At 38.9% G+C, this 23810-nt stretch overlaps 1 protein-coding gene across 4 annotated transcripts in view; it reads right to left on the reverse strand.

Moving 5' to 3' along the window:
* Nucleotides 1-5648: 5648 nt before the first annotated feature.
* phf24 (PHD finger protein 24) overlaps nt 5649-23810 on the reverse strand; it is a 27691-nt gene continuing 9529 nt past the window's right edge. For 3 of the 4 annotated variants that reach the window (XM_005948956.3, XM_042214961.1, XM_005948957.2), the window contains exons 2-9: nt 23332-23753; nt 20386-20571; nt 15419-15497; nt 14775-14977; nt 13653-13819; nt 10239-10271; nt 8922-8999; nt 5649-6994 (exon numbers count right to left, since the gene is read on the reverse strand). In XM_005948956.3, the coding sequence (XP_005949018.1) occupies nt 6898-6994; nt 8922-8999; nt 10239-10271; nt 13653-13819; nt 14775-14977; nt 15419-15497; nt 20386-20571; nt 23332-23751 (1263 nt within the window). In that variant the 5' untranslated portion in view covers nt 23752-23753 and the 3' untranslated portion in view covers nt 5649-6897. The remainder of the gene's footprint in view (nt 6995-8921; nt 9000-10238; nt 10272-13652; nt 13820-14774; nt 14978-15418; nt 15498-20385; nt 20572-23331; nt 23754-23810) is intronic. The other variant, XM_005948958.3, reaches the window with a different exon arrangement.

Here is a 23810-nt window from a genome sequence, read left to right on the forward strand (position 1 = left end):
ACAGCAGCTTTATCCTATCCCTGATATCTATTATGAATGTGTTCCTTGGTATAATTGCCTTTAACACATTTCACAAATGTAATATGAGGAATCAGATCCAGCTGTGAGAATGCCTAATACGGTCACCTAAATAATTGTTTGAATTCAAAGCCATGCTTCTGTGATGATTAAAGTATCAATGCCCTGTAGAGATAAAGAGATAGAGACGAAGCAGCAAATCACCAGTCCTTGTAAGGCAGCCCGATCTAACTGTTGGACAGTGTGAAAACTCATTAGGTTGCTGTGGTGGCAAGCACCCTGAGCAGTACTGTGGTGTCTGTGTGCCTGGTAATAAAAGAAAAAGCAGGGAAAGAGAAGGTGCAATTAATAAGATCAAAAAGTATTCAGATTTAGCTTTAGTAAAGTGCATTTATTATAAGTCATACAGTAACAGCACACTGTGTTGCTACTTGTAACACAGCAAATGGATTGTCATTATTTTTATTAACTACACATTTTTATGTTCTGTTACTTCGGCAATACAAGTGGAACATTTAACAGCAAATGCAATACGTTTTGCTATTAGTGTTCGCTCCCTGTCTGTTGTTATTGCACCTCATGGGGTACATTTCTGTTACAGTATCTCCTGTTAGCAGTCACACAAAACTGCAGCAAAAGCTTAAAAAATCATTTGATGTTTGTTTGTCCCCTCACCAACATTCCCTGACTTTATCAACTCATTTTTCTCAAAGTTTGACAGAGATTTAAAAGAGTTAACGATGTCTACCCCCAATGGCACAACAGCATCCTCGAGACACAGGAGGCAGAGAAAGCTGTGCAGCCTTTTGGCACATAATGAGTAGCTAAGGCTCTGTTTTTTTTTTAATGTCCAGTAGAGATGTTTGAGCTGAGGGGAGGTGGGATTTCGCTGGACCGTTTTAAAAGAGAAGAATTTACATTTTCACAAGGCCCTGTTATCTGCGCATGTTACAGCAGGCACAGCCCCAAATTACATCCATGGCCAGCCACACTTGACTGCATCACACAGATGTCGATCCACATGGGGTGTTCAATTACAGAGATTTAATTTTTCCCTTCACAGCTTATGCCTTGTTATAGCCAGCTTTTGTTGTTTTTTCTTCAACTTTATTTTTTAGAGATGCCAAAACAAAAAAAAGCATGAGCCAAACTTTTAAATGCATATTTTTGTGCAGTGGACAAATGCAACACTTTCACTGAGTACATTGAATCAAATTAGCTCAAGAGAAAAAAAAAGAAAAGAAAAATTAAAAAAGAGCAACGGCTGTACTTCCTGGAACCAGACGACTGTAATTGGCTCATGTCAGTTGCAGAGACCGAGTTGGCTCCAAGGAAAAAGTTGGCTGTGCTGGTGAAAGTAGGATGTGAATTATTTGCTTACATGCGGAGGATGATCTAAAAATGGCATTGGAGAAATAGAGTTGGATGGCAAGTATCCCCACTGAGGTCTTGTCTTGTTTTTTAGTGAGACTGGAGGGGCTTGTGTCTGTATTCCCATGTATGCAGATGACCTTCAAATCAAACTCTACGATAAGGCATTGCCACTGACACTCATTATCACCAGAAAAATTTAACCTAATAGTTGCCAATCTGGAACTCACTGCCTATTTAGAAATCCTGCATTGGCACTCAAACCAGTCTGTGAACTCCATGAAGAAACTGTGCGCTGACATTTTACTGCAGCTCTCCTCTGGCTCTGCCTCCCCAGAGCTATGACCGCACTGCCACACTTGTTTACCATTACTCATCCCTGCTGAGTGAAGCCATCACACAACAGCAGCCGTCCGCATCACAGCACCTCTGCCAGCAGCTGGCCCTGTTACACTCCTTGTAGGACACGCCAGATAACCTTTGTACAGAGCTCCTTTGGATCACACATGGGGAGAGATGACTCAAAAGAAAAAAAAACCCAAAAACGTTGTTTCTTTGATACTCTTACAGGCTCACATCTGTGCATAACACATTTGGCACACTTGTAGACTAGTAAGCAAAGACTACTTTTATTAAAGCGCTAACATTCAAACATGATGGCATAGAATCATCTCACTATCATTAACTGAAAGGTAAAGCTCTGTTCCAACAACATTATTTGTTTTCTGTTGAAGATGTACTTTAAAAAATAAGATCATAAATACAGTATAGAGGTTACTGGGGACACTGAAATCAAACAAAAGTCAACTGTGCAGTTGCTGGAGACAGGAACAAATTAATGCACCATCAAAATGTATTTATTTATTTATGGAAGCAAAATTTGGAAGTGACGATAGTTCCCATGCTTATGACAACAGAGCCCTTCACATGTAATTCACTGACTTTTTTCATAATGCACTTAGGAAAAGGCCATGGTTTATCTACTGTAGACAGAATTGGATTACTGGTTATTTTTATTGATTGAAACTATAACAAAAATGGAAAATACAAAAAAAAAAAAAAAAACCCAAAAAACAGTCATCTCCCTATAAAACAGAACAGTTTGGATTTCTAAGATGTAATAGCTTAGTTTGCATGTTTTACATTCTTGGATTAATTGATTGGTAAATTGGCCATGCATCCTGTCATCATTTGTTTTGGTCTAAGAAAAGTTTAACTTGACTGACAATGGGTGAAAAGCAAGATAGTCCCTGAACAGGCAGCAGGGCAGACCACTACAATGCACTTTTATTTATTTATACTTCTTCTGCTTCTACTCAATATGACACTGATTAAAGGAGAAATAGATATTTTTATACCACTCACTGCTTCGAGTTGCTGTTTCATGCTTAAGGCTCCGAAAAATTAAGATTGTTGAAAAGTTGTTTGAAAAGAGCTTAGTGAAGTCAGAATTTCTGCTTTGCTTTCAGCTCTTTTCAAACAACTTTTCAACAATCTTAATTTTTCGGAGCCTTTGTTTCAGCAGAAAAAAAAAAAGTACTCAGTCATAAGCTGAATATCCCAAATGATGCAAAGTCCACACAAGGGGGCTTCAAACAGTCTTTCTCATTAGCACATTAATTTGTGAGGCTATTTAGGCGGGATAACCTTGAATTAATTCAGAGCTCAAGTTTCACATTTGACTCAGCATTTAATGCAGCAATTAGCCTGGTCAAGAAGATCATCATTGAATCTGTTATGAAACAATTACATAACATCCTCATCTAAATGATTTCACTCCCACGCTCGCTCACTCTCCGTTTTGCCTTTTCTCTCTTTCTACTGCTTGTGTGTTTGTCACCTACAGTTAGTTTGAACAGTTAGTCTGACCTTCAGTTTAACATCTGGTAGATGTAACTGCTGAACTCTGTTCTATTACTAACAGATAAAAGTAAAAAGCCTGAGAGCAACTGGGGAGCTATAGGGTCCGACAACTATTTCACTGTATATTTTCCCTTCTCTATTTTTACCACCTTTACTTTCTGAGGCAAATTATACTCTTTTCAATCAATATATGGAAAGTCGCTTAGCACAAAGATGGTATAACCTCTTGTAGGTATGAGAGAGTGTTGTTTTAATTTTAATTGTGTGTAGGTGAAAGTTCCAGTGGTCATACACTTAAAAGCAACACTTAGTTTCAAACTGCTCCATGAAGGGCCACTTCTGAATGTTCTACCTTCTTGACCTCCATGCTGTATATTGAGATTTTATGGTTGAGGTTTTCAGGGAAAGCCTCTTTATACTCCATGAAATGTGTAATCTTCGCAGTCATAGCTTTGTTGATGTTGCAGCAATTCTATCCCGTCATGCTGTCTGCTTCAGCTGCTTGGAAAAAGAGTGCATGAGGCAATCAAACAGAGTCTGATAAGTGAATTTTAAACAAGTGTAAATTCAGTGCTACTCTATTGCTATGTTACGCTTGTCAAGCTTTTCATTCTACCATTGCACAACAATGGCTATTCAATTTCACACAGAAGCAAACAAAAGCAGTCTCATTTCTCACCAACAGCAATGGATGCTGTCAGATGCAAACGTGTCTGAAGCATGCAAATTGTTGGGTTTTTTTTTAGCAAATGCAACTAGTTAGCATAAGTTACACTGGCCCTAAGAGTTGATCAAATATTGTGTCATTATAGGTCTGGTTTCAGATAAATCCCAGATGTCACATCGCACATTACATTATACTAAAAGAATGAGAAAGCTACCAGTTCCAAATCAAACATTAATACAACATTGGTAAAGTAGTATTGGTAGTAGTTTTTCCCCTTTTTAGATAATCCTTGGATGATTTGGAAGCTTATGAACAATACAGAATTTTGAGTTTGATTTGCATGTAGTGTGTTTAACTGTGCCAGTAAAGGGCTATTTCAAAATGAGAAATAGGCTTGTCATGGAGTTTATACTCATTTCCTGATGCAGTTTCAAGCTGCACTTTCAAAACAGTTCTGTAGTAGTGAAGTGATCTCCTCACTCCAGACCTGAAGAGTTAACAGCTGAACCGATTTTACAGATTAGAGTTCTATATTATGGAGTCACTGCCAGTGAAATGTGATCCAACAGACAGAGGGCAACGCCTTGTATGCTTCTTTAATGTTTGTGTAAATTTGGACCAAATTTTTTATTTTTTGCCTCTGGTCAGAAAGTTCACATTTTTGTAGTGTTTAGCCAAAACAGTTTGTACATCTGTGTGGTTGAGGTCTGTGTTCCTTCCGGGTAAGGATTGGATTGAGCTCTGGTAACTGGAGGCCATTTGAGTACAATAAACTCAGTCATCTTCAAGAAACCAAGTCTGAGATGAATAGACTTGGCTTGTTATCCTGCTAGAAATGGCCATCAGAAGAAGGGTAGACTGTTATAAAGGGACAGGCAGGCAGGCAGTATTCGTTAAACCAGGGGTAGGCAACTCCAGGTCTCAAGTGGCGGTGTCCTGCAGGTTTTAGATGTGTCCTTGATCCAACACGGCTGATTTAAATGGCTAAATTACCTCCAACATGTCTTGAAGTTCTCCAGAGGCCTGTTAATGAACTAATCATTTGATTCAGGTGTGTTGACAAAGGGTGATATCTAAAACCGGCACTTGAGGCCTGGAGTTGCCTACCCCTGCTTTAAACAATACTCAGTTGGTATTAAGGGGCACAATTTGTGCTTAAAGAATACCCCACCCCATTACACTACCAGATGCATCCTGAACAATTGATAAAAGGCAGAACAAATCCCTGGTTTTATGTTTTTATGCCAAAAATTCTACCATCCAAATGTGGCAGCAGAAATCAAGACTAAAAAAGTGCCATCTTTTCCAATCTTCTATTGTCCAATTTAAGCAAAACTGCAAATTGTAGCCAGTTTCCAGTTGTTAGCTGACAGGAGTGGCACCAGTGTGGTCTTCTTTCGCTGTAGCCAGTCTGTGTCAAGGTTTGATATGTTGTGCATTCATTGATGCTCATCGGTATACCACTGGTTACGGTAACCTTCCTGTCAGACATGGTCATACAGTTTTATTTTAGGTTTATTTTTTTATTAAGTTTTCCAATTAATATTTGATCTTTGATTTGAGCCTCATGCCCATTCCATTTAATATGGTTTGAGTTTTAAAATGAAAAAAAAAACCCTAAATCTGTAAAGTTTTAATTATATTTGCTGATACTTTGAAAACGAAGAGTCTCAATATTGCAAATACTATGCAAGCATTTCAGCACTGCACATTATCCCTCAAACCACAATTTGATTTAATTACCATACTTTATTTACTTCAAAAAGAACCCAGCATAAAACCTCCATTACATGGCATAAACACTACATAATGTCCTATTCATTACAGTAGGTTTCTAGTGATTCAGGGGCAGGATCGCGTGCCTTAAAATTATCGTGTAATCTGTTACATTATATAATTTCATCTCGTTTTCCATAGCAGTTTTTAAAGAGTGCTTCTGCATATTAGCAAAGGACAAACTTTTCCAGCAGATCTCAGTCTTTCAGTACAGTGATTATGTCACAATAGTCCAACTACATCTCATTCTTACAGTGCAAATAATGACATTAGAATACGAGGAGTGGCATTTACACCTTGTTATAGTGCAGCTCAGAGAATAATACCAAAATGCACTATATGGCAGTATATACATGTCACTTACAGGGTTAGCTTTCTTTCCCTTTCACAGTTAGCATTTTCGTGAACAGATTCATGGGTGAAATGGAGAAAACAGGATACATCAGAGTATACAGGAATAAATACATCTTTTTAAATGCATGATAATTTATACTGGTATATATAGCAGTTCTCTTATAATGTATGCAGATAGCTTTCAATGTTGTTTGGTATATATTCCGTTAATGTAGCTGCGTGGTTAATCTCCTCCCACAAATCAAACACTACCAGAAATTAATTTGCATGTGCTTCTGTGTGGCGTGATTAACAGTTTTAATGGTGCATAACACAATCCCATTTCAGTTGCATGGTGTTATAATTAGGACATTTTGGGGCCCAAAGGAAAGAACATGTGAAAGAGTAGAAGCCCAACACCCAAATGTGCCCACCCAGGGGTCTTGTGGAGGTCTAGGTTGGCTCATGTGATCATCCTAGGTGCTCATCTGACTGTGTGTGATCATTTAAAGTTTAAGAAATATCACCAGCTGAATAGGTTGTGAGTGGGTTGTCTTACTTGTTCTAGCTTTCACATTTGTTGGAAGCTGTCAGGTTTTGGAGTGGGGACCTGTGACAGCTGCTGTCACTTGCGTCTGTGGTGTGTCAGTCAGCGTGCATTGTCAGTGTTGTGGTGTTGAGATGATGCAGAGGAGGAGAGATTCTGTCACTGGCTTGATCTGCTACCTCATTGCTTCATCCAGTTCTCTCACTTGCCATCCTCATGTCACTGTATAAGCATGTCTATCCTCCCTCACTCAACTGTAGACTATAGGGGGTACATCCTCCATCTCTCACTCCCTCTGCTGAATGCAGTAGCGGATCCTGGACTATAGAGGCAGTCTGATGTGCATGGCAGAACTATTAGGCCGTGCAGCCAAAATATAGATGCCACTCTCCCTCAGGAAGTCTGCCCAGGTCACTGGCCTGTGTAAAAGAAAGAAAGTTTAGTTAAAAAAATTTGATTGTTGAACAAAATTAATTGTGTTTGCTGATAGTGTTGCATTATTTTATTTTTTTTATTTCTATACAAGAGCCAGCAGTTGTACATCTTTGTAACTGCAAATGAATGCCATGAAATAATACACCACACCACAATAGGAGTCATCCTGGCACCTCACTATAGTGACCATAAGAGCTATAGTTCTTGATCAGTCCTACTGCATGTACTTTACTTTGTATGACCATGAACTGCATAGCAGTATTTTCCCAATACTGATACGCCCAGCTGATAATGGTCCTTTTAAGACATTTTTTCCTGGGACATTTTTGTCTTTATTTGATAGAACAGTGGAGATTTTTCCAGACGGGAAGGTTGGAAGAGTACATGGGGACACCAAGGGGTCCGGGGTTGGAACTGAACTGAGGCCCCCGCCTCAGTTCAGGGCCTTGTGGCATATGGTCACACGCTCAGGTGTCCTTAAATAATTGCAATTTGATACATGTAATGATGGAAAAAAAATAATAATCACAGGTTAGTCTGGGAATCTTAATTTAATGCATTCTTACCAGTGTTGGGACTAACACGTTATTAAGTAACGTGTTACAGTAACTAGGTTATTATTGTGGTAACGAGCACGGTAACTAGTTATTATGCCAAAATCAGGAACGCGTTAATCGTTATTGGGATTTAGATAGGGTCGTTATTCGCTACTTCGTGTGCTATCGCGGAGCTTCCACAGATTCAGTAACATTAGCAAGTGGTGGAGGCCAGCAGGTGGATGAGGGAAAGGCCCGAGGTGGCCGCCGGTCCGAGCGTCAGGTGAACTGAACTTCAGGTAAGAAGTTATGACCTGCAGTCTGTCTGGTAGTGATGTGTCTGTCGTGAACAAAACGGCGCGGCGCGAGTCTGCTCCTTATCGCGAGCCGTGGGTTTTTTTTGGTTTTTCCCCCCCCCCCCCCTCTCTCTCTCACCCTGTCTCTCGCACTTTTTTCCGCTTCACTCCGCATGCAAACCTTGTGCTTTGCGCTGGGAAGAAGGGGGGAGGGGCGGTCAAAATGCCCGGGCCGATTTTTCTGTCCCAGTCCAGCCCTGTATGCAGCTCATCTGCGGTCTGGTGTTACCTACATCATCCTATTCAGAAAGCAGAATTTCCAAGTTCTGAGTACAATCAAAAGCACCATGACTGCAGTTTTCGTGTTGGATGTAAAAAGCTAGTTACTAGTTAGTTACTAGTTACTTTGAAAGTAACGAGTAACTTGAAGTAACTGAGTTACTTTTGATAGAACTAGTAATGTAACTAAATTACTAATTTAAAGTAAGTTACCCAACACTAATTCTTACACATCATGGTTTTTGAAGAAAAAAAAATACTTACAAATGAAGTTACTGCTGTATTTAATATAAAACCCAGTTAGACCTCTACCTAAGAAACTTCCACTAGTTTGTATTCATCCTAAAACACTGCCTGCCTGAACAGCTTGCTAATTGGCTGCAATTATTGCAAATAAAAATCTCAAAGTCTCAAAAGTCATGATATGGCAAAGAGGATTCACCCCAACCTCTTGGCGACAGCTTAGAAAGTGAATTTGAAGTCATTTGCATTGGAAACAGAGCTTGCAGCAGGAAGTAGGCAGGTCACGTCACTGTCCATGATGCAGCCTTCTGGGCTGACTTGTTTCACTCAAAATTACTCCTACGTTTCTGCCCAAGAAAGATTTTTACCACACCAAGGTCACAATGGACATGTGTAGACTGGTGAGAAGCATGACTTAGGGTAAAAATTACTGCAGGCTTTTAAGGTTTCCTGTAAGAACTTCAGAAATTGGCATCTACTAAAATCGTTTATATACTTTCCAATAACTGATCACTTTGACCCACAGACTGACAAATATTTAAAAAAAAGCAACAAACCTGCTGTCATCATTCTTGCTCCTTTCACTGCCAGAGCTGGCTGGACTGCTCTCACATATGGGGCCAACATGACTTATACTGTACCAAAGAAAAAATGTCAAAAATCAAGTGGCAGTCAATGAACAATAAGACAGCTGCCATTGCCTATGAGGGAAAAAAGGAAATAGAAGTTAAATCATCATGTTATGATGAACGTGGCGGCACTTATGTTGGTCTTACTGGGAAATTGGAACGTCCTAGTTTTGCATCATTACTTTAAGTCTTAAGGCTTTAAGCTGAATTTCCATTGACAATTAATATAGATCTTATTCCATGATTAACCAATTATCAATCTGTGTTAGACTTGTGACCTGTACCAGGTATAATGCAGTCTGAATGTATGGAGCTTGGTTACACAGTATCCCTTAATTTGACAAGCTGATGATGAATGATTACCCATTTATTTTGTCTCCAAAATGTAAGAAATGTGTTTATATGATGAAGAAATGCAAACCATATGTTTTCTTAACTAGCTTTTTTTTTTTAGAGATGTTTTTCCTCCAGTCAGCAAATCATTTAATGCGGTCCTTTCCAGGCAGTGAGATTTGTTTGACGGCATCAGCTTTTCCATCCAAAATCAGGATGTTCGCATGCGATTTAAAAAAACTAAATAAAAATGATCTAAGATTTTATACAAGCCATATAAAATATGCTTCTTAAAACATTGCAACTGCCTATTTCATGAGGCTGTCTCCCATAAGTATTAGTCATTTTTTTAGAAGCTCTTGATAAATTCTGATGCTTAATCATCAGAAGCTAAAATTCATTTTACCTTTTACACCATTGCATGTGAATTTGTGCAATCCAAGGGAGCAGAGGTTTCTGTTTCATTTAGTATATTTGCTTTTTAATCAGCACAAATGCATATGGTTGTACTACATAGGGTTGCCCTAATGGACACTGTGCTCACCCAACTTCCATGCATGTGCTCTGAAAAGTAAGAATTTTAAGGATAAGCACTCCTAAGGAGAAGAAAAGGATTTCTTTTAATCCCTATAATTAAAGGCCAGATTGAATATTACCCATGTCTCTGTATAACGAGACCTGATCATCTCAGTCTCCTCATTAAACTTGAGATTCACGTGTCTATGGTAGCTTTACATCCAGAAAGAGACACTTTGGAGTTTCTCCTTCCCTTAGGCTCCTTATGAAGCAAGGGTTAAATTGCACATTAAATCTAAACTGAGGGGTTCTCCGAGAATACTTGACTGAGTAGTGCTCAAGGATGTTGAAGTGAGGGGAAAAAAGACAAGCCATGCAGTGCTGAGTCACACTCACCCACAATTCATAGGAGAGCAGAATCCCATGAGTCTGTGGGGGGATGCCGAATAGGTGAGAGGGATGGAATGGTACAGCTTAGATTTGACAGCACAAGATATCAAGTGGTAAACGAGCACATGCAGGCACACAGTGACAGTGATGGAAAGTGCATTTATTACAGTACAAATCTGAGGACATTTCAGTACATTTCTGACCTGCAGTCAAGCACTTTTGCATGTGGCAGTTACATCTTTAACATGCGAAAATCATCTGAACACGTATTCGACTGATGCACATACACTGTAAAACAAACAGAAGTAACCCCATCAGAGTTTTTTTTTTCCTCCATTATTACTCTGATGGGTCAGTCAGTGGTTACACTGTCAATTTTCCTTTCATTATTCCATCTACTGGGGAAACTAGTTGGGGTTCCTCACAACTTTAACCATAAATAAAGCTACTCGCTGCATTAAGGGGACACAAACATCAGCTGTGTAGTTCAGTCAAGCAACAAACTGCTTGTCTTGAGATTATGACCGTTTGTCAGAGAGCTTTGTCAGTTTGCACTTTGTAGTGTTACACTAGATTGCATTATGTTGTGAGACATATCTAATATTGTGACTCAATTTTGATGCAGTCTCACATAAAGCCTTTCAAAAGGCAATTTATTCATGTTTATCCAGGTGCCCATGTCAGCGTTAGAAACTTAGGACTCATACTGACAGTAAAATACTCTATTTAACAGTATACATAAAGGAAACATTACCTCGCCTTTGATGTACATGGGGTTATTTTTCAGTTTAAATATTTTTTTGATATTATTGAAATGTACTATGTTTAATAAAAAAAAGAAAAGATCTAGAAAAATATTTTAATTCTAAGGACTCTTGCCATTTTTTCAGTGTTGCAGTGGTGCAAGCAGCTATTGCATTGGTCACTGCGCCAAAATAATTTCTTTGAAGTCCTCTGTTATGTCTTCACTGAGCTAAAGGGAAATTGAACTGAAGAGCTTCTCTGCACCAGGACAAAGAAATATTACACCCCAGTCCTGTTACAGTCCACACGTGCTGTCATGCATTGTCAGTGGCAACAATGACATTTAGTTTGCTTAACTCATTGTGGAAATGGTTATCAGAAGAAACCACAGTTGGATATTTTGACACTGCACAAATTTGGGGGTTTCACTCCATGCAGATTTTCTACAGTGGCCAAAGAAGTGCTCATCTTAACCCAAACACTTAACGGGGATAGTTGTTCAAACCCGAGTCAGTTTTTACTGTAAGAATAATATTTGTACATTTTGGTGACTTATTTGATAATCAATATTCTCCTCATTATCTTGGAAACAAAGAATGATGAGATGCAAATTATGTAATCAGCAAATGTTGCAGTAGGAAGAGTACTGGATGTCTGCATTAACTGACATTTCTCCTTCATTTCGGATGTTATCATAATCTTTGCTGATTTGCATATAATAAAAAAATATTGACAGCAAGTCAATTATGGAGAAGTTCCATTGTTATAACTAATTATCTTTATGCAAATGTACATGATGAACACTACTGTGTAACGAGAAAAGCTTTCCTATAGTGTAGATGTCTTGGCAGTTTGGATTAGCTCCTTCAGAGTTTTGTATTTAAAATAAATAAATAAATAAATAAATAAATAAATGAATAAATATCCAGTCAGGTAACTACAACCCCAGTTCCAAAATGTTGGAATGTTCTGTAAAATAGAAAAACAGATTACAATGTTTAAACTGAGAAACCTTTGGATTTTAGGAAAAGATCATTTTGAATTTGATCTCACAGACATCTTAAAAGTGACTACTAGCCACACTCTTAACAGGTGCACTTTGTCTTAATGAAATATGCCAAGGCCTTCTCTGCAAAAGTTGTTATCTAGATGGGAGCATGTTGCTCTTAAACGTGTACCGTATATACCTTTCTGGATTGATGGTCCTTTTCTGATGTGCAAGATGTCAATCTTAAGAGGCACTGATGCATCAGAGATGCAGGCTTTTGAACTGAGTGCTGACAGCAAGCCAGATGGTCCCTTATCTCTTGTTGAGAGGACGTGGCGTTCATTTTTTCCAAAAATAATTTCATATTTCAATTCACCTAACCAATAAACACTTTTTAACTTTAAATGAGTTTTACCCCAGAGAAGATGCGACTGCTCTGGATCATGTTTAAATGTTGCGTCTTTGCATCACAGAGCTTTAACCTGCATTTGTGGCACACTGAATCAATCACATCATTCCTGAGCCCAGTGATCCAGTGATTTCCATGACAGAATCAAGGCTGTTTATTAATGTAGTGCCATCTGAGGCTTAATCAATGGTATCCAATATTAATTTCAGCATCCCAAAGATTTATCAGTTTTCTCCGAAGCTCCTGATTATATTATATTGATGATTTATTCAAAGTTGTAACCATGACATAACCATTTATATTGAGGAACAGCATTTAATGCTATTGGCTATAGCAGTTCTGTCAGAGTGAGGAAAAACAAAATTAAGTTGGCTGACAGCTAAAGTCTTTGTGAGCCCAACGTCACAAGGTACTCCTTACACCAACACATTTTCATCCCAGGGTGTCAAATATTGCCATTCCGTCTGACGTAACTGGGATCACAGAGATACGCACAAGCTGTGCTTTGGCATCTGTGCCTTGGTGGATCAGCTGTGGCAATACAGTATGCCAAGACCTAACAGTCTACATGAAGAGGTAGGAAGGGTGGCAATGACAGTGGTATAAGTCACAGGCTGGGAAGCTTGTGTCCTGTGCAAGTCCTTTGTATTCCATACTTCATTGTACCGACTTTGTATTCAGTTGTGGGCTAGTTTTATTTCAAGCTCTTTTTATAACTTAAACTTTCACTTGCTGCTTGATTAAAACCTCCCACCATTAACCCTGCATTTTCACATGATCCAAGGCATAGCGCCAGCATTGTGCTCTTCTCCCAGCACATTGCTTTAACTAAATATCCATAATTCAATTATTTTTCAAAGCCATTTTGTAAGATTGATCTTTGCATTTAAAATTCTACATCATAAAACTAATTAGGACAATTTAAATTGAAGCTAGACATCTCAAGGTTAATCTCATGCATTAACATAAATAATGAAATATATTATAAGATGGGAAAGAGTATGGCATTTAAAGAGAACTAATAAGTGGGTGTAGTTTAATTCAAAATGCTGTCATCTTGTGTGTTTGGATAAAAGATTATTGCAGCAGCATTCTTAAGACAGACTTTTTTTTTTCTTAAGACTGACTTTATCGCATTACTAGAGGTGGGTGTCACATTCATGTTATCTTGTTTCTATTCCCTAAGTGCCCAGACCTTTTATGCCATCTGCAGTTTGCATACAAATGACTCCCTAAATTCCTTCCAATTATCCCTGTAAGTGGCATGTGGTCTACTCACCTCACATTGCAGGACTGCGAGTCTTTCTTGAGCTTCTCGAACCAAGACTGCTGAGCTTGGCGGCATTCAGCTCGTGTGATTACACCATCTTTATCCAGATCCAGACCCTGAAACACTGACCTTGCAGTGTCTCTCTCCTTGGCAGTTAACAGACGCACCAGTGAGTTCTATAAAAAATAAAATCCAAGAAGTGTAAGAATAGCATTTACCTTTTAGTGATTTAAACAGCTATAATTCAGTAAAATTTACACTTTAGGGCTGATCTTAGCCATTCTTGGTCATTTCCTGTGACACTTTGACTGTCTGACATATTCTGCCAACATTGCTTCATCCCGTACTAACCCAAAGTCTCAGACAAACTTCAAATTTAACCTCTCAAACCACAATCTGGGAACCATCAGCTAGTCTGCAGCCTTAGCCTCTGGGGGGGATATCCAGATGGGATAATAGATTTCTATTCATCATGCATGGCTCCATCCTCAGACATTGTTTATGCATGAAAAATAAATTAAAACTAAAAACTAAAAACTTGCAAAATAGTTACAATAACTGTTAGCTTCAGGATTGCATTTAGGAAAAATACCCACTTTCCACACAGTATTGCAGCACAAACAGGGTTGTGAATAAAAAATTTAAAAAAAAGGAAGGTTCATTGCATACAGACTTTACGTGCAAATACCTGTTTATAGAAATGAGTCAAGCCAAAAACAAACAAAAAAAGATAACTTATTGTCAAGGGACAAAATGAATAGTTCAGCTGTTGGATGCAAGCCAGATTTTTGGGCATTTTTTGCCTTTCAGTTAGTTTTTAGATTCAGACTGAAAAATGAGATCATTTCATCAACAGCTACAACGATTATTGTTTAAACACTCCCTTAGTCTGTAAAATTTAATTACATTTATATATGCATTTTTTCTATATCACAAGGAATAGAGTATTTTGAAGGTTTTTGGAGGTATAATTAAAGTGTTCTACAACAAAACTCATCAGGGCTATGCAGGCCATGGCTGAGTGTAAACCCAAACAAGAGTCATGGTAGTGGAAGAAGACAGTTCAGGTGAGGTTAAAAAAGCGGTGCTGATTTATCCCAATTATCTTGTTTCCTTAATCCACAACTATACCTCTGTGCGAAACTTCCTTAACACTGCCAGAGACTCAAAATAGAGAAAGTCCGACCACTCGATGTGTCCCTTCTTCTCAGGATCCAGCGCAGCAAACTGGGCCAAGACTTCCTCTTCCTGCTCATCAGTCAGGTCCTTTTCAAACTGCTGCTTGGATACAAAGTGGCGGTACTGAAGCAGCTCGTCTGACACCAGGCACGACTCTATAGCAGCAGGGAACAATTCATCACACAGGTCCTAATTAGTCACCTGGCAGTCTTCGAGATACATCATCTTATGGTGAGTGATTTTCAACAAAATGAAAAGCATCCTCCCACTGACTGCCATCCAGCAAAGCCACAGCCTACTACACATTTCAAAGTAGACTGGGTGGAGGGCAAATGCACTTTTTCAAGGAAACAATGTTGTGGGCAGTAAACGTCTGAGGTGACCACAGACCAGACAGGTGCTCAAGATTTCATCTGGGATCTCTTTGCTTTTAATCACCAAGCATTCCGGACATGTACAACCAGTGGCAAAGCAATACTGCAATGGCAGTACCAATTTGGGTCTTATAGTGATTTGTGTCATATCATCTTGAGAATATAAAGCGTTCCTACCATCTACCAAAACCAAATATCTTTAACCTGTATTCAGTAGCTCACCAGGGATGATCTTGCACTGCTTGAAGGTCTCCATGAGGCTGTACATCTCTTCTTCTGTGAGAAGTAGATTGAGATTGTCCTGCAGGAAGAGATGTGTGGGAAGAGCAGAGTATTACTCTTAATGCAGTCTCTTTTACAGTCAATTGGCATGCTGGCACTCTTGATAAGAGAATATACTTAAACTGGTCCTGGGAAAGTCTTTACAGGAGGTGAGATGAGGCCAGAGTATTACGCTTTGTAACATGATGCTCAGACCATTTCTTTTATCGCAAGTGGCACATTGCTTGATGGATGAACATAGTATGCTTAAACTAGTCCTTGCAATTAGCTACATGCATGTAGCTTTGACTAATGAACCCATTTCAGTGTTTCCTGGGTAATTCATGTAATGTGCCTTTTATGTCACTCTCCATAATGGCATCATAATTAAAAGAAATAAAAGGAGGTTTTCCAGATGTTAGGTTCACAATGACTTATTTCATAAATTTACATGTAACGATGTTAGCACTTAAATCCATGTGTCAACAAAAAGCAATTTGGCTTTAATAGGAGAAAAGACAGTTATGCACTTTTTGTTTAAATTAACAGATTTCCAGATACACACAGGCCAGAGAAAACCAGAGCTGGAAAGACAAATGTAACCAAAGATGTGAGATAGTCATTTTATTCCCCAACTTGTTCGAATATCAGCAAAAAAGATGCTGCTATCTAAATTTCTACATTATTTATCACATAAGTGATGTGATCAAACTTTAGTCTCCTTATTGACATAAGCCAATTCTAGTGTGTTTACATGGTCCTTGATCACCCTTACAATCTGTCAGGGCTTCATAAAAGGCACATTATGAAATCCAAATGAAATTCACAACCGCCCACACTTAGAAAAACAGATGAAAAAAATACCCTTAAGCTTGGCAAATTGAAGCAAATGGTATATGTAATAAGGCCAAATGAATAAAGCACATATGTCAGCCAAGTGTGATTAAAGTATGAGTTACTGTATAGCAAGTGTGTTGAGTGTTTCAGTATCAGTCTGACTAACACTCCTGCCAGTATCTGCATTTCCCCAAATATAAACAGATCGGATGGTTAGTGTAAGAACAATGCATTCTAATATAAAAATAATGTGAGTGAATTGCGCTGTAAAAAAAACAACAACAAAAAAAAAACCCTAGCCTCCCCATCCCGCCTGCTGACAGTGACATCCCTGCCACAAAGGACACTGGTGGTTGGTCAACATGGGCACAACATCTTAATTTTTCTCTTCCTTTTCAATTTATAATCAAGATCAAAGTAACTATCATCTTACCACCTTACTGTCTGTATTTCAAGATCAAATGTATGTATCATACTTTCCACTCACTGGGGTGCTTGAGCAGGCTCAAACACCCTCATGAGCTTGAAATGGATAAGCAGTTAAGCACAGGGATGAAGGGAAGTATGGACTGTAAAAAATGTAATTTCATATTTACTATAGAAATTGTGGCTCTATAAATATCTAAGAGCTGAAAGTGGGCGGTTCCACTTAAACAGTTAATCCCACTGACAAAATTAGTCACTAATTTAAAAAAGATCCTCCATTCATTGGACCGATTCATTCAAACTATGCACATCTGGTCTTGTTGGTCATTCCAGTCTGGGACAGTCCGTCCTGCTTAAACTTGTGGCACTGGCTATACAATTTTAACAGGCTTATTACTACAAAGTGTCTAACCTGAGTGAGCTACAGCCAGACAGTGCAGTAAAGCTCCGCTGGTGTCACCTTTGTGTTCCTTCACAATGCTTTGTACTTTTCTTCCAGTGTGGATTTGTGTCCTATGGTATGTGCTATTCAGTTGTCTGCAGATATATTTCAACAAATGACAGCCAATTCTGAATCAATATTGTATAAAAATCAGTTTCATTAGTCATCTGTCTCCTCTAAAGCACAGAAAATCAGATATTGGGTCTGAAATGCAAATTGCACTCTGTGCAAATCGTCTCCACCAAATGCCTCCACTTCAATCCAGCACAAAGACTGTGTGTGAAGTTAAATGCCATGTTTGTTTTTGGAGTTTAGCAAAAACTGCTAATCCAAATTTTATTAAACTTTGTGGGGAAAGGAAGATATTAATGTGTGTACTGTTCTAGGCAAGCTCCTGCTGTAAGATTTTGCCTGATGTTAGGTATCAGAAACTATCATAATTTTGAGGGTGGTGTCAGTTTCTCCAAATTTAATTTCATTCACCAACTTCTGCATATAAGAAAAAGCCAAAGAGATGCTTCACTTATTGTATTGATATAGCTTATTGATATGTGCGCTCTGGGGTTGCTGCACCTTAATAAGCTTGCAATTAACTTCATACAAGTTCATATCTATTTATTTGCATGTGTCTGTCATTCAAGGAGTCAATTAAAAATCAACGTGGGAGGCAAAACAAATTGTGCTTTAATCATTAAAACTGTGTCCTTTGTCTTCAAGACATTTTTGTGCATCTGTAAGCCATTATGTGCATCAAGCATTACCTTTAGTAACACCAGCTGTCTGCTGAGCAATAAAACTGCCCATCAGCTACAGATGTCTTATTTGTCATCCAATATAATGTGCAGAGGAAATTTAAAATAGATTTAAGGGTTCATGCAACATCTACTGGCAGCATCTGAGAAAAAAAAATGCTCTCTAGGAGACAAAAGGCCTCCAGGGAACAAGGTATAAAAATAACACTTTCTAATCTTATGCTGGCAGATTGCATAAATAGCTATCTGAGACTGTCCTGTTCAAAAAATACAATGATGCGCTGGTGATGTGTTATTGCAGACAACTTTAAATAATCAGCAAGCCCTTTACCCAAGATGTTATAAATATGAACAGGAATACTGTTCATAAACAGTATTTCTGTTACTAATGACTCCGATCACCGTGTGATCTGAAAGGTTTACTTGTAATGCAGTCACTTTATGAGGTAGTAAGAGTACGAGAATCATTACCACATACCTAGCTACTTGAAGAAATCAAGAGGTGCCAGGAGAGAAGAGGTGGGAAAATACAATACGGCAAATACAATAAACAAACTGCAGTTTGCCATGTCTTGGATAAATGATCACTTATACTGGCATCTCATCAAGAACAGGAGTCAAAAAACATTGCTCTAGAATCAGAATTGCTCTATAGAGCCTTTCCCTATTACATGTAACTTGCAAAAGGGTGAATTCATAATAAATTATGAATAAAGTTACTGCTTTTGTTCCACATGCATAAATGAACACAACTCCTGTAGGTGACCCCATGTGGAAGTTATGGACCACACAGGCCTAGTTGCAAGCATCAAAGTGCTATAAAGATGGGTCAGTTATATCCACAGACCAATCCTTCTGAGCGAATGAAACTAAGCCACTATTGCAATCGCCTACTTTGAAGACTGTAAATCCACTTTCAAGGGAACTCAGTCCATCTGCCAGCAGCAGCCTGTAGTGCCTGTGTGAAATTAAATGTCAGATATGATAGAAGGGTCTGTGTGGGGAGGGGGATTTGAAACATCTGACTGATACACTAACAAAATAACTGGTTTCTTTGGCTAGGAGGACTAGAATTTACAATTTAAATAAAACATTGCTCTCGCCCCCTCACTGAATTGTCTCCTTCCGCCCTCATTCCTCACACACTGAAGAAGCTAGCCAAAGAACGAACCTTTCAGCGTCCTCTCGCAGATTGTGTGAAAACATCCCTCTTGCACAACTTTGGCATGTGATTTTGCTTCTCGAGGCTATGGCGCCCTTACTCTGCTATGAAAGGTCCCCTGGCAAAAGCGCTCTTTAGTTGTTTACGCTTGAATTAAAACAGATTGCATTATGCCTCTCATGGGGTCATCGGGGAGTCGTGGGTTTTGGCACTGGCACTGAAATTCTGATGAGAAACTGCCGTTTGTTTTATTGTTTGAATTACAGAAAAATCTGCCAAAACATTGCCTCAGTCTATATGAAATCTAACTGTAATAATCTAGACATAAAATTATGGAGACTTGCAATTTGTGAATATGATAAGTGCTTCTAACTATTGCCCTCCACATGCCTTTACACAAAAGGCGTATTGTGGACTATTCCATATGCAATCTAACCACATGTAGAAAACCACAACCTACCACAAGACTGATTTTAACATGGCAAAAGCCACCATTTCAACCATAACTTGTATATCTGACATGAATTAACAAGCAGCAATTGAAAGCTGAAGGCAGCAACAGTTGTTGTCAACAGCTTTAATGACAACTGGCAAATTTACTCAGCTGTACTTAATTAATACACTAAGTCACAGTCTGTGACACTTAAAGGAAACAGAGGCATCATTAACTGTATTAGTTCCACCTGAGCTTTTCCAGACATGACAAGTCATATTTGCTGTCAGAATGATACCTCAAGCAGCTACAGTGAAAACCAGTCGATGTGTTCTCACACCAGTAGTGTGACATTTCAATGATTGAGTTTGCAAATATTTCTATAACTTGCTCATTATGTTACTAAATTATGCCATTATCAAATTTAACAAATTAATGTTCCACTTTACCAATATATGTCCAATCTCCGTTTTGGAGCTTGGACTGTGCAAGGGCATCAGAGATGTTGGGTTACTTGGTGATTCTAAATTGGTTGCAAGTGTGAATGTGAGCATGAATGACTCTCCAATAGGCAGCTTGTTCAGGCTCTACCTTCTCACCCCATGACAACTGCAATAGGCTTCAGGTCCTCCTCAATCCCAAACTAGACAAGCAGCTAAGTAGATTAATGGATAGCAGCTCAGATTTTTCTGAATGACTGGCAAATAAGAACTGTGGTTGGCCTTTAGCGTTTATTACATATATATATATATATATATATATATAAATATATATATTTAATACTAAACTAGTTAAGTTTGTGATTATGTTGCAAACATGACAAAAATAGCTGCATTTGTAAGCACTGAATGTTTTTAGCAATGAGCCCCGACTTACACAATAGTAGCAGCTCCAGCCAGTAACCGTGTGGGCTGTATCTCTCATCTCCTGCAAAGCTTCAGCACGCAGGTAGCCCAGCTCTCTCAGGCAGCCATCGTGAAATACCCGAGTGCAGATCCTGCAAGGGTACAGGTCGTCAGCAGTCCACACCTCGCACACGTCACACATCTCATCGCTTCGTGGCTGCAGGAGAAAGATTGCATCAGTGAGACAGAGCTTTTTTTTTTTAGTTCTGCATGCTTCACAGAAATGTAGTGTCCCCCCCATTTAGAAAAAAAAAACTGATGACTGCAATTGTATTAACATGTAGTTTCTAAACTTCCTGACGTCCTTTCTTCATCTCCCATCAACCAAACCTCTATGTAACAGGTTACCGAGAAGAAATTAAGCATCAGTCCATCAGTGGTAGGAGCGTGGTGGAAGTGGTATTATATAATGTAGTTTGTGTCACGTACAGCACTTAACTGTCCATCTCAGGCTCAAATAAGGACATCACTACCTATGATGCTGTCTAATGTGTTCAGTGTCGGTTTTTATCTAACCTCCTTGTAAAGTCAGCCAGGCTGCACTCTGCTGTCAAGCCAGGGAAAATGACTGCTGAATGCTTGGCTGCTTTAAACACAAAGACATTGCAAGTTTTCTTGGTACTTTTACACATCTATAAAAATGCTGCCAGGGCCATAGACAAATCCCTCTTGTCATATTCCTCAGTAAGAGTTTCCCTCTTATATGGTGAACCTTATCTGACCTGATGACTGTTCAGCAAGCCTCTCTATAAAATAATAACTTCTAAGAATGAAGTAACACTGCAAACATGCTCAATATGGTACTTCAACCAAAAAGAAAACATAACACTTGTCTGGGAGATAAACACATTTGCAGTTGGCACCAATTAAAAAGACCCTCATCTAGTAGAAGTGGTAGCCTGGCAAAAATTGGCACACAACTGACTTTGTCTAACAGGTCTATAAATACTTGATTTACATTTTGTAATGTTGCCATTTTATACTACTACAGTGGATTTTAAAATCGGACAGTCAAATTTTTATGGTGGCCCTGAGAGGCCAAACGGACTGTCACGTAAGAAAACACCAGCAATAAGAAAAACACTGCAAAAGCACACAAAACAACAGAAATAGGAAAAACAACAACAGAAATAGGAAAAAAAAAAAAAGATTTCCAAAAGCCCAAGGGAAGTGTTTCTGGGGAGACAATAACCCGACGGACCAGTTGCAGGAACCAAAATATACTAAGAATTGCGCTGGGAGACACTTAAAAGAAGTAGAGGATTTATCGGTTTTGTGAGGAAAGATGAGAAGTGTGTTAGCCTAACTATTAGCCTAAAATCCGTCATCAGTATGAATCATGATAAAAACACACCTACCATGTTTTGGGTTCCTGCAACTGGTCCGTCGGGTTATTGTCTCCCCAGAAACACTTTCCTTGTGCTTTTGGAAATCTGTTTTTTCCTTTTTGTGTTTTCTTTTTTCCATTGTCGTTTTTCCTATTTTCGTTGTGTTTTGTGTGCTTTTGCAGTGTTTTTCTTATTGCTGGTGTTTTCTTACGTGACAGTCCGTTTGGCCTCTCAGGCCCACCATAAAAATTTGACTGTCCGATTTTAAAATCCACCGTAGGAGTATAAAATGGCAACATTACAAAATGTAATTCTTCAAGTATTTATAGACCTAAAAAGACCTTAAAAACTTAAATCAGCTGTGTTGGATCAAGGACACATCTAAAACCTGTAGGACAGACCCTGGAGTTGGGCACCCCTGCTCTATGCCATGGCTTTGCCTAAGCCATGTTTGGAGCTTTTCCTTTTCTTTTCCATGCTTCTCTATCCATCATTCTTGTACAAATTAACCTTAGTTTTATTTGTCTAAATCTTGTAAGCCCTGTACCTACATTCATGAAAGAGTAGACTGACTAAGTGCTTGAGACTGCTAAATGTTGTGAAGTCTCTCTTAACCTGAGAAAGAATTTGAGATTTTCCCCACTCGAGTCAACATCTATGGTTCTCTAAGCCTTTTGATATTGCAGAGCTTGTCAGTGCACTCCTATTTAAGAGCGTGCCAGCTGAATTAGGTAGTTTTTATTTTTACTGGTATACTGAAAAAAATAAAAACCAAATGCAAGTTCAACACTTGGAATAAATTCCTAAATTTTCATCTGCTTAATTTTCCATGGAACAACAAGAACTGGCCTCACCTGGCCATGCGGCTGCTTGACACTGAATTGTCCCTTTAGATTTCAGTATATGTATATGCAAAGTTTTCCTTACTAAATAGATGTTCTACTCTTAAAATAAAGTTAAAAAGAGTGTTACATAATGAGTCAATGTCCGAGTATTTATGACCCTCATGTATCAGTCTTCGAACATTGCAATAGACACATCTATTACTATTGCAAGATAAATGTTTAGTGCGGGATTGTAAGTACAGTAAGTTGAAGCCATGTTTATTTATTCTAAATAGAAAACCTGATGGGATCATTGCTCTTGTGAACTACATGCTCTGTTAGTCAGCGTCACCCTGAATATGGCCACCTCTCAGAGCCAGCCAAAGCAGCCCGCCTACAGGATGCTCACTGTGAAGAGCCCTCACACACAATACATCACAGCCTGTGTAGCTATTAAAGGCCCAACAGCAAACAACTTCAAACTCATACTTTCTCACCTTCAACAAGGATGTTTAGATAAAGCTAAGGAATCTCTTTATGGATTGCCTGTGCTGTTCAATCATGATGCCTAATGTGAGGGAAGAAAACAGGTCACCAGATATAATAACCTGCTGTTGCCATAGAGATTATTTAACATCTTGTAGTCATCCGTTTAATCCCACAACTGTGAACCATCTTATTTGATTTTTTATGCATTTATTTATTTACTTTTTAATATATGACAAAGACTAGCTGCTACTACTACTGACTTTTGTTATTTAATACCTCCTCTTTCTTATACAGGTCCACTTCTATAGGCTGGTCATCATCAGGTTCCCTTTTGGGTCGCACAAAAGCAGGCGGTGTGAGCTGATGAGTCTTGTCAAGATCTTCCGGCTCTACTCCCTTCCCATCCCGTAACCTCGACCAAGCCTCCTGGTTGACGTTACACTCGTCTCTCGTTGGCGCTGAGGCCTGCTGGGAAGTTGATGGACTTGCGCTATTGTCATTCTCCTCTTGCACTGCGTCCTCTGTATTTTTCTCATCAGGATTGGTCTTGGCATGCCCTTCACCTTCCTCCACTTGCCCTTCTGCCTGTTTCACTGTGACAGCACGATCTTTAAGGCCCGCCTGGAAGGCAGAGACCACAGCGGTGCATTTCTGCACCTTCTCCACCTGCTGCTTCTTTGACATGAGCACTCCCATTGCTGTAGAAAGATGAAAGTAGAAGGAATAAAATGAGGAACTGTTACAAAATAATTCTC

Source organism: Haplochromis burtoni, unplaced genomic scaffold (genome assembly GCF_018398535.1).
Source record: "Haplochromis burtoni strain Fernald_Lab_line unplaced genomic scaffold, NCSU_Asbu1 Contig_632, whole genome shotgun sequence".
NCBI lineage: Eukaryota > Metazoa > Chordata > Actinopteri > Cichliformes > Cichlidae > Haplochromis > Haplochromis burtoni.